The sequence below is a fragment of the Acanthopagrus latus genome, chromosome 12 (genome assembly GCF_904848185.1).
Source record: "Acanthopagrus latus isolate v.2019 chromosome 12, fAcaLat1.1, whole genome shotgun sequence".
Classification (NCBI taxonomy): Eukaryota; Metazoa; Chordata; class Actinopteri; order Spariformes; family Sparidae; genus Acanthopagrus; species Acanthopagrus latus.
In genome coordinates this window covers 13,338,498-13,350,386 of record NC_051050.1, presented here as the reverse complement: position 1 = coordinate 13,350,386, position 11,889 = coordinate 13,338,498, and the positions used below count along the sequence as shown (strand labels likewise).

Sequence of the window (11,889 nt, the reverse complement as noted above, 5' to 3'; positions counted from 1 at the left end):
AACTGGCACAAAGTGTATGCTGCTAATTTTGAAATTCCCAATCAAAGGAGGATGCATTTTGTTGTGTATGCCAAATGCATTCATAAATGTTTCTCCAGGATGGAGTGCATTTACTCACCACAAGACAAGGTTCTTGGTGTACTTCATTGCTGTAATGGTCATTCTGACAGTGATTTAAACCCAAAAGTCTTACGTCAGTGTTTTATAGAGCACATTATCGTTGAATGCCTGCAGCACGAGGTGTGTTTGAAAAAAATGAATCAATTGAAATAAGAGTCATAAAGAAAGAAGGAGTCTGGTTTGATCATTTCAAATTTATTGGTTGAATGCATTAGGTGTGATTTGACTTATGGGATAACATTGACTTGAATGTAAGTAAGTGCAAACTGTACAGAAACTAAACTCATAATTTTATCATCAGTAGGAGCATAAACTCATGAACACATGGACTTGAGTGTCTCGGGGTTTGATTTATGTATCAGTGAAGCATCTGCAGTCTTTAAGGTATGACCTCCACTTGCTGAAATTATTAGCCATAGTTAAAAGCCCCGGGGCACTTATAGTTATTGATCGTTTCCACAAATCTGCCAAAGTGACACCAATCAGGTTGTAGAAAATGACTGTTTTATGCAATAAAACCCTTTGAGCCCCACTCTTCTTTCAACATGAACAAAAATGTCGCAAATAAAACACACAGTTGTTTAGATGGTATTTATTGGTCAAAGTCTTTGAGTACATCATGACATAGAACGACACAAATACAAAAACAAACAACAAACCTTATTGGTTCTTTTGTATATACCGAAGACTCTCAGTTTCCTCCAAAGATTTAAGTTTTATTGCCCTATTTGAGTTTCATTTATATTTCTACATTTCATAGATGCACAAGTACATCACTGAGTCCAAAATGGAAATCAGAGTTTTTGAATTTTGTGGGATTCCACGATTGAAGGAAGAATGTGCTCACAAGCCTCCAAGGTGCTTGGCACAACCATGGACAGAAGACGCACTGCATGGTTAGATCAAGCACAATGGGGTCCTGGGCAAAGACAAGACACCCAAATCCAGATGACAGGAGATCCACATTGACATTAGGTGCCCGATAGAATTTATCGCTTCTTAAAGTAAATGTACGTAAAGAGAGAAAACCAGTAAAACAGAAATATACTTTTTGCTTTGCTTTAGTATCAACAGTCCTACAAGATATACATTATCGTCAAAGTATTTTCTACAAATTGAAGGACAATCCCAAGGTTTGATTCCTATCTGTGGTCCAAGAATTGAAAAAGTCCAAAGGTGTGAGGGAGGGGATCCAGGAATGAGAAAAAAAACCCCAACACGTTGCAATATTGCTTTACATCACGATAAGAAAAGAATAGTTGCAGTTAAGAACATCTGCAAGATTAAAAAAAAAGATTAGTCATAGGTCACACCCACTGCGGAAAAAAGGGCTGCGCACGAACTGCGTCAAACCCCACCCTTCCGTCCTTAACACCCGACTCTGCCAGACATGTGAAAAGAAAATTATACAAATTCCATCGCTATTTCACACAAACATTGAAATATGAAACATTTTCTTGAAAAGATTTACAGCAGGCCTGAGGAACGGCGGCTTAATCAAATCAGTTCTCCATCACTCTATTGGGTGTTCTTCAACTGATCAATCTAAACAGAGTTTGGGGGATTCATCAGCGATCTTGTTAGGTTTCCCAGCATCTTATACAGTCCCCTTTCTGAAATCTTACAAGTGATTGACCAAAAAAAAAGAAAAAGTCTTGGAGGCCTAGGATACCAATGGACTCAAGAATATAGATACTTACTGCTGAGGACATTTACCATCCCGCTTACCCTTCCTAACGTTTTAGTCCTAACTATGTTAACGGTCACTGAGCGCAATGTCAAAAGTCATGATACCATCAAGCTAACAGAGCCGTCTCTCCAAAAAGCTTTGACAATCTTGTTACCTTGTGTGTCTTTCAGCTCCCCTGGGACATCTTTGCTCAAAATGAGAAGGCATTGGTGCGATAATCAAGTTAGAGCTCTGGCAACTGAACCACTTTGTGTGATGAGATTACACCACAATACATATTAATGCACCAAAGAGAAACCCTGCATTTGTTGCGACCAAATGGCACGAAAATGGGAGTACTTTGGGTGAAAATGGTGGGCGGTGGCGGTGAAACAGACCTCTGTGTTTCAGAACAATGAGGATGTTTCAAAGGGATGCAGTGTGGCTGATGGGATGGTGTGATGGTTTTTCTTTTTATGCATGGATGATTGTGGTACATGATTATGCATCCTTACCTTCTTCCTCCAAAAAGGATCAGGAGTTGTGGTCGAACTCATGCGTCTCAGTTTTTTAAAAAATTTTACCAAAAAATTTTAGTCATTTATCTTTAAAAGTTTCTGATTTAAAGCAAAAAAAGTACTTAAAATAGTCTTCAGACTCAGGGTCACAGTGACCAACCCAACAAAGTACAAGAAGAGCTCTTCAAATGTAAGACCTAATCAGAACTTACTCTGTATTTTACTGACAACCTCCTGCTGCCGTCTCTGGAAAGTCTTTCCAAGCAACCCACCTTTCCGTCCTCTGGCCCCACAGTCGATGTTCGGTCTCGGCAGTAGACAGAGGCGAGTGGGTGCTCTCTGAGCTGTGTCTTGGGGTCTTCTAGCTTGCTCGACTGGAGGCAGACTGTCCTGACTGCGTCCTCAGCACCCTTCAAGTCCCTATCTCCTGCCCCTCCTTCAAGCTAGGAGGGGTTGGTGATGTTCTCTTGGGATAGGTGCACTGGCAAGGAGGACTTGGTCAGGCTGGGATTGGACGTGGGTTGGGGAGTCTGGGGGGGCCGCTGGTTCCGCATTTCATAAATATTAATACAGAGTCCTCCCTCTCCAAATGGGTAGATTCTTTAATTTTGTTAGAGGGGGAAGTGCTTTATTCACTTAATGGCTTTTATTAGTGCCCGGTCTTCAACTCTTTCATTAGCTAAAGTGCTGCTATAATTTACAGGGTAAAAGGGGGTGGGGACGGGGGTGGTGTCTGAGGAGGGTTGATCCTGCTGCTGTGGGACAGCCAGGCAAGGCACTACCCTCAACCACTGCAGCTTTTTCCTAAAAAGTGGCTTTTCTCTCAGAAAGAACCGAAGTCTGTAATATCAGATGCACTCGATAGCACCCTCATCGACTATTACAGCATTGTCGTATGTGTTGCGTCTCTTCCACATCTGTATTTTACAGATATATCAACTTCAATCCTGTTGCATGTCTGAATCCTTGTTCAATATCCAAGATTAAACTCCAATATCCAACATTTTTCAGAAAACGGTGTAACCAGTGATTAATAGGTTACATTGATGGTACTTCTGACAATTAGATGGCTTCTTATATATGAGCAGAAACAGTTTGTTTCTGTGGTCTTGCAGAGCAGTTTTTCTCTTAATACGCAGAGAGGATTTAGTTCAGTGGGGAACAAATATTGCGATTGTTTTAATTTGTCACTGCATGTCGTATAATTTCATATTCTCTGTTAAATGCTGATAGGCAGGATGGTTATATTGTATGTATACACTACATGCCTACATTCTACTGTTTCACATATTTTCTGTATTCTTCAAATGTAAGAGTCAGAACCAAAACACTGCATATTTGCAGCATACTCAATATGCAATGAAACAAGCTCATATAGCTACCGGAACATTGTACGTAGAGTTATTGTTTGATTTGATGAAGTCTGGAGTCTTTATTCTTCAAACGTCCAGTCCGATTCTATCATATCATAATCTGTATACTCGTACACGCACTGGCGCCATCCAGGGCAATCACTGACCAGTAGCAGGTGCTCAGACACAAAATGGCCACCACACTAAATGCAGGTTGCAACAGAACGACATTAGATAATGCAAGCTAACAGAAGTGCCCCCAGCTCTGATGAAATGCTCTTTATTTTGCTCTGTGGAGTCTTGTTAGTTGTGAACAGCTGGCGTATGATGTCCCCAGACTGCATCTGAGTGAATGAACTGATTAACCTGAGTGGCTGTCCCTAGCAGAGAGAGAGGGGGTGGGCCACCAGCCTGAATAACTGCCTTCATCATCAATGTCACATAAATCACTTAGCTGGACAAGGCTTTCAAATGAGACTTTGCTTTTCCTCTGAGCCAGACTGGAGTGCTCGCAGTTATGCTGTTGCTATGTGCGGCTGTGTTTCTGAAGGGGACCATGTAACTGAACGAGCAAAGGTCTCGGTGATGCAACACTTCTGTGATGCTTTAGTGTTAGACCACCACGTCACATCATCTTGCTACCATTGATTCATCCATGCTAACATTCACATGCAAGTGTGCATAAAAAGACAAACGTAAGATTCCTTAATGGTTTTTATTGTACAGATTTTTAAGATTTTATTTGCAAGCCTTAACCAATATTCAATATGAACTATTCATGGTGTTAAGTACTGTAGGTGCTTCTTAACGTGACACTAACATTCATGTCATTTTTTTTTTTTTTTGAGTAGAGCAGAAAACTGGGAACCACATGACACAGATGCTCTTATGGATATGTTTGGTGATTTACTGAGCAACTGTACAGAACACTTTGTGATACAGAGGCCATGCAGTGAAGGCTCCTTTTACTTTTTCACTAGCTGGATAACATCTTCATCATCCATCACGTGGTCCTTGCCCACCTTCTGAGGATTGTGTTTCACAGACGCTCCCCACACGAGTGCGCTGAAATAGAAAGAGTTAGAAAATAATTAAAATTACTGTACACAAATGATACCTTTAAGGACGTAAAGAGGACGCATGTTTCATTTTACATCATCCAACAGAAAACACAAAAAGGATGAAGGAGCTCAACATTTGAGAACACTCCTCTTCTTTCTGCACTGTAAAATAACCTGCAGGATCCAATGACACCCTTTAGTCACAAAAGCTTTCTAATCACGTGTGTCATCGTTTGACCCGCTCATTCCCTGGAGGATGGGTAATGCTCAGCAGCATTAACATATCGACTGATTGATGATCTTGGCTCGCCCATTTAGAGATGGTGGTGCAACACATCTCAGATTCTACTCCAGACTCTCACGCAAAAATGCTTATCTGGCGTACCTCGCCATTAAGGAGAAAATGGCAGTGACCAAAGCGACGTGTTGCTTTACCATTTGATGACCACTTGTCATTCGAGTGTTTGGTAATTCGACAGATGTCTTTTTGTGAGAAACCGGTAATAACTGGTAATTAATTAGCTGCAGTGACCAATAAAGCAGACAATATTGTTAGATGTAAATGATCTGCATATGCCTTGTGAGGGAAAAATAATTGCATCACGGGCTGAAGAACATTTGAGGACAAATCTATTTCCAATATTCAATCTATATGAGCCACAAATGAGACTACAGTTTTCATAAATTTAAACATGTTTCTATAACAAGCCTGATCAGAGACATTAATGATTCCTGCCATTTAAGGGTTAAGATTGATTTCCTGGACAGTACGTGTAAGGATTTAGGATTAGGACAAAGAAAAGGGGAAAGGAGAAAGAAAAACACACAGTCAGATCTGTATGTGAAGAGACAGAATTCCCTTGAAAAAAGTCTGATTTTTATCAATTCTGCAGTACTTACTACTTCAATTCTTTGATGAGATTTTTGTGAATCTTTAAGCAGAAATCCTCGACTGAAGTCCGTCCGTCAGGGAGGACTACAGGAGATGTGTAGTCAGGAAGCTGGCCTTTAGGTTTAGTGTAGCTGAAAATGAGCACATGAAATCAGTCAAATTCTGCAGTCTGAAACAACATATGAATTTCACTCCTTTTTCTGCACCATTTAAATAACCAACTGTTTTTTGCCCCCCTGTGGTGACTGTATAAACAACTCTTACATGCGCACAAGCTGTAGATAGTCCCACATCTTTTCCAGCAGGTCATCGAAGTTCCAGCGGTGGTGAGCTGAGATGGGGACACAGTGGGGAACCTTGTAGATGATGTCGAGTTCCTCAATGGAGATCTGGTCGATTTTGTTGAGCACATAAATGCAGGGGATGTAGACTCTGTGGTGACAAGACACTGTGAGTGGCTGTTGTTCATAAAAATGATGCATAATCAACAACCTAGGTGTGGGCAACATATCATATACACATATATGAAAAAAAGGTAAGAGGTCTGAAAATGCAAGGCTGGAAACCCGCTGTGACATGTCAATGGCATTTTCAAACATATCTGCATCGGTATAGTGGGAACTGAAATGGGATTGAAGATTTCAACAGGCCACACCCACTGGGAATGACTAAGGAAGGCCCATTCTGGCACTTCAGCAGCTTACCGATTTCCCTCCACCACATCAATGAGGTCATCAGCTGTGGAGTCGCTGCGCAGAGTGATGTCGGCATTGTGGATCTTGTACTCTGCCAGGATACTCTTCACAGTGTCAGCATCCAGCTCAGATTGTGCACACTGAATAGAAAGAGACAGGCTTGATGTCAATTAATACAAGAATGTGACACAGTGAAAACAGAGGCACTTTACATATATCATAGGCAAAAATGAATGACTTCAGGACTTTAGCTTAGATTATGATTCAAATACAGCATAATGACCATCCAGAAGGAGCAGAGGAGAATAAATATGAAGGGGCAACTTCAGTAAGTGTAGTTTTATGCATATCCACCAGAGGGCAGTATTGAAAAAGTGTTTCATTGACACCAAAATGATGTCACATACACATAGGCGACACATTAAAGGAAAACAATTTTCCAAAACTGCACAAGGTTACAGGACCTTTTCTCCCATGAACACATCTAATCATAAAGTGCACACTTTATCTAACACAATGTAAGCTATTTCACTGATCGACCTTTTGGTGAAATGGACTGAAGTGAATTTAAGTTCCCCCTTATAAGCATTTACACAAACATTTACAAAAATGGGAAGAGCCTATCTAACTCTGTCATTAAATAATACTGCCCTGCCCTGGTTTAGACAACCATAGCCTCAGTGTTGCATTTATAACCCTTGACTTCCAGTCATGCTGAAAAACTGGCCTGTTTTGGTCCATGGATACATCTCTAATCTAGATCTATGGGAAAGGCATCAGTAAAAAGGGCTGACAATGTCGTTTACATGCTACACAGTGCTCTGCTCCTCCACCACCATCCTCATCAAAATACCAAATGCAGGAATATCTAATATATAAGAATGGTGTTCCAACCCTAAAGTAGAGTTTCATGGAGTTGCTGAATCAATGCCACGGTGGACTAAAGCGGTCAGTAATTACATAAAATGCATTTTCTGCATTTGATTATGTAGATCAGTTTAAAACATTTAAATAACTTCTTTATACACACATACACAAACACACAGGTTATGTAAAGGCCTTTACATGTTTGTTTATACTAATGAGATGTCAGGAAAATCCCCACCATTAAAATTAACTGACAATCAACTCCAGACATCCCTGACAACTCAAATCCTACACGTCAGAATAACAGCAGTATTAAGGGACTTCCTGTGATAGTGTGGTGGTTCCTGTATGATGAATGACAAGTAGATAACCAGTATTACAACACAGACAGAGCGCCACTAAAACCAACTAAAAACTCTGATCAGAATTACTTTATTTCTTTCAGTGACTCAGAAGTTTGCATTTGTGATTTTTAAAAGCTGTCATTCAGTGTGAGACGTACTGTAGCTGTGAAGTTGATGCCTCCTTTGTCCTTCTTCTTGAAGCCAATGTTGGGTGGTTGCTTGTTAAGTCGGATGCCAAAGCCCTCCAGCTCGTGTTCTATCAGCTTCTTGTGGCCAAGAGGCTTCAACACATCGAGCACTATCAGGATTAGATTGCAAGTTCGAGCCACTGAAACAAAGGGAGGAGGGTGACACAGACACTGGTTAGAGCAGGGAGCATCAAAAAGGAAAAACTCAATTCAACAAGTCTGATTCTTTGGTTTAAAATTCTACTTTCTCAATGAAAACCTGTTTCAGTCTAACTGATTCCATATTTTACCTGCGATGACCTGTCTGCCTCGGCCCTTGCCATCCTTGGCCCCCTCAATGATTCCTGGGAGATCCAGGAGCTGAGAAGGAAGAAGCAAGAATTAAAAATAAGTAACCCACTGAGAATGCTTTTGAAAAAAATGAACAAATAAGAAAATCTTGTACCTGAATTTTGGCACCTTTGTAGCGAATGACTCCAGGAACAGTCGTAAGAGTGGTGAACTCATAGGCGGCAACCTCTGAGTACACACCTGCAAGGTTACTAAGCAGTGTAGACTTTCCCACTGAAGGGAAACCAACAAAACCAATACGAGCGTCACCGGTTTTCGCAACATCGAAACCTAAAAGACAAACAAGATTTGGAAACTTAGATCAACCAAATATCCATGATGATGCTTTAAATAAAACAAAATGTTTAAGACTATATACCCTTTGTAATGAAAATTTTATCACAGCAGAAAGCGTTCAAAGTACCTAAAAATAATGATCTTACCTTCTCCTGCTGCACCACCGCTGCCTCCTTTTGGTGTGATGAGCTCCCTCCTCAGTTTGGCAAGACGTGCTTTGAGCAGACCCAAGTGGTGAGCTGTGGCCTTGTTCCTCTGCGTCCTGGCCATCTACAAAACAGTAACAACACCAGTGTGAGGGCTTATACTAAATCTTGTTTTAAATAGTACAACTAAAGACTACACAGCTGAAGAAATACCACATCTTGTGGAGCCCATGTTGCAACATACTGACAACTTGCCTGGGGTGCTTCCCCACCTTTTATCCATGGCATGCTGGGATAAGCTTGAGGCTATAAAGTGTGGAAGCACAGTGCATCCTTTACAGATTCTTGTTTCTTCAGTAAAATGTTCTTATGTGAATTGATTGCAATAAAAATGCACCATACTACAAACAAAAGTTTCCAACTTGAACTGATTAAGTCAGCTTCACATAAGCTAATGATAAACTTTGGAATACATTTTTGCATACAGAGAAGACATCATGCACACTTGAACTGCATCAGGAAGAGCTCTTTTATGGCCAATATCAACAGTTTCAGTGTTAACATGGGCAAATAACTTCTCTTGTTTTGAGACAGTGAACATATTCAGAGCTGCAACAATTAGTTGTCAACTATTAGATAAATCCTTAATATTTTGATGATTGAAAGTGCAAAATTCTCTGATTCCAGCTTTTTAAAGATGACTTTTTTCTGGTTTCTTTTCTCCTCTATAAGCATAAAGTAAATGTACTGTGGTTGTGGACCAAACAGGATGCCATCATTATTATTAGGATGCCAATATTGATTGACAATGAAAGTGATTGTTTGTTGTAGCCCTGCTATCATTCTAGGAAACTAGAGGGCAGGTTATGATGCAATGACAACTATGGATAATCAGAATCAGAAATGCTTTATCGATCCATGACGGGGAATTACTGCAGTACAGTAGCGCCTTCTAAAATGGAAATATCACACTAGAGAGATTTGAACCAAATATACATTGAAGACAATAAGAAATTAGTAAAAATAAAACACACAAGTGATGAAATACAACATAACTTTGCATTAAATTATGTTCTGACAATATATTCACATTTATACACAGAATTGCTACTAGAAATAGATATGTAACTCTGCATCATTGTAAATGACAGCGACCTCAATGATTCTTTGAATGTAAATAAAAGGTTTGAATGTCACTGATTTGACAGGTATGTGCAGTGTACTACACTGCAGTACATTGTAATTTAGATAATACTGACTAATAATTTAGATAATACTGACTAATACTGCAGTATATAATAGTTGACAGTAACTAGATGAAGTAAATGCTACAAAACACAGCAGAACAGTGCACAGAAAAAAAAAAACGGTTTTGAAGGTTGTGGTATTATCTTTACAATCCAGAGTTAACTGGTGGGGAGTTAACACAGAGGGTCACAGTAAGTGCGTGTTTCTTCTTGGATTATCTTTGTGGTACTGTGGAAAAATCTAAACTATGACAGCAGGCCACTTAACAAAAGTTCAAATTATTTCAAATACCTAAATAACCAACACAGGAGAGAGCTGCAACACATTTTTGATTCCTTGTCAGTCTATCACACACAAACTTGTGGCCCAGTGTCTTTGGAAGTAACACTCTGACTTTCACAATACGTTACTTTAGGCTTAAATCTAGATGTTTTATGGGCTACTGGAAACGGATGACTGAGTGCGAGATTCGACATCAAACCTGTACACGGTTGATGATTTGATTGGCAGCCAATCAAACTGAATCTGGAGTCAGCACTAGCCGAATCTATGCTACCGACCTAGCTAGGGGATAGCAACAACCTCTAACTTTTAACTTTTCATACATAATACATTAACACGCCAAGTGCGCATCTATGGGAGCTTTCCATTTAATTATTTCGATACATACTGCACTATGTCAAGAAACATTAGAGTGTACAACGAGGCCCAGCTGTTTGAGCTAGGCTAACATTTGCCAACGTTGACGGCTAGCGGTTAGCTAAAACGTGACTGATTCCTTGAGTTAGCCAGCTGTCTGCTCACACCTTACCTCACTTTCAATTTCTGCTATTTTGGCGAGTATACTCATGGTGACGGGTATTCCTGTGTCCAACCGACGTTAACGAAAGAAGTAGTAGAGATTCCACATGAAAGTTAGCAAAGTTAGATGTTATTTAGCATGCACACTAGCCCACACCAAGCAAATGCTGCTGAGCGCGTCTTCGCGGGGAATCTCGCGATGACACAGTGGTAGGAGGTGCATTGTGCCCAGTGCGTTGACTAACGGGACAAATGTTACAAAGAGGGAGAAATGACCACAGTACATTATTATCTGCCTGAACAAACACAATCAGAGTTGGTAGCGCATGTTTTCTCTAGGACGAGGTGACATCTAGTTTTAACAGAGATTAAGGTTAAATTATATTGCTCATCTGCCAAATGCATAAATGTATATAAACCACCTATATACACACTGCACATGATTACATTTTTGATCTACTTTACTCACTATACTTGAATAATTCCCATTTTTCATTAATACTTCTATGTGCATTTCAGAGGGTTAGGGTCCTTAAATTTAGGACAAATATTTTAGCGACTTTTATCTCCACTAATTTATACTAAAGCTAAAATCCATTACTTTTTAATGACAAGTGTATTGTTCCAGATTAAACCGGTGAGTCCAAACTTTTTTGGCCCATGTCTCTTACATATGTTTTTGAGTTGTCAGCAGTTGTTTTTGATGATTTCATTTATTTAACAGTTTGAGGGCCCAAGAAATATTTTTTTGCTTTCATATCCCATTTGTCACCACAGCTTCCCCACTCCCCAAGATTAATCTTGTCGACCCTTGATTGGCCTGACCCCTACTTTGGGTATCACAGAACTAAACATTGTGCTAATATGTAGGCCTACATAAAAAAGCTGCAATAGTAAAAATCTGCTGTTTACACATTAATGCAATGATTTAAGGGCACAATCCACCCTGCATACACACTTTTACATACATCCTTCCTTTATTTGTCTTGATCAGTGAAAAAAATCACAACAGATCACCACACCAAATCAAACTGTTTGGACCAACACTGTACTTACCTGTGGGGAACGCATGTATCATCTGAGACATATTCTCACACAGTAAAAAAGGACTCAGGTCAAATAGTATTATTTTGTTTTTATAGTTTGTTTATTGTTTGAGTCGCATACAGTATAATCTCTCATTGGTTTCTATGTTGCTGAAGTTTGTGGACTGAACATCTGTCATTGTGTTGACCATCTGATTGAACTTATTGGTTAGTGGGTGGGCTGGTCAAGATCAGTGGTGCTGATTCTCCTCTGACCCCATGCTATTCTCTATAAACCTTGAAACCTTGCATTAACAACTATTTTCATACTGTGAA

General features: G+C 39.8%; 1 protein-coding gene across 1 annotated transcript; it reads right to left on the bottom strand.

The window, feature by feature from the left end:
* Positions 1-4,355: 4,355 nt before the first annotated feature.
* drg1 (developmentally regulated GTP binding protein 1) lies at positions 4,356-10,745 on the bottom strand. The gene is made up of 9 exons (XM_037117760.1): positions 10,539-10,745; positions 8,480-8,603; positions 8,152-8,327; positions 7,997-8,066; positions 7,677-7,846; positions 6,317-6,447; positions 5,877-6,044; positions 5,621-5,743; positions 4,356-4,724 (listed from the first exon to the last, which is right to left on the bottom strand). The coding sequence occupies exons 1-9, from the start codon at positions 10,575-10,577 to the stop codon at positions 4,625-4,627; spliced, it is 1,101 nt and encodes a 366-aa protein (XP_036973655.1). The 5' UTR covers positions 10,578-10,745; the 3' UTR covers positions 4,356-4,624.
* Between the last annotated feature and the right edge of the window lie 1,144 nt (positions 10,746-11,889).

Coding starts and splice junctions, on each gene's coding strand:
- drg1 (XM_037117760.1), bottom strand. CDS start 10,577: ATGAGTATACTCGCCAAAATAGCAGAAATTGAAAGTGAG. Junction 8,328..8,479: donor CGGTGGTGCAGCAGGAGAAG/GTAAGATCATTA, acceptor TTTGTCTTTTAG/GTTTCGATGTTGCGAAAACC. Junction 6,448..7,676: donor GCATCAACTTCACAGCTACA/GTACGTCTCACA, acceptor CTTTCTATTCAG/TGTGCACAATCTGAGCTGGA.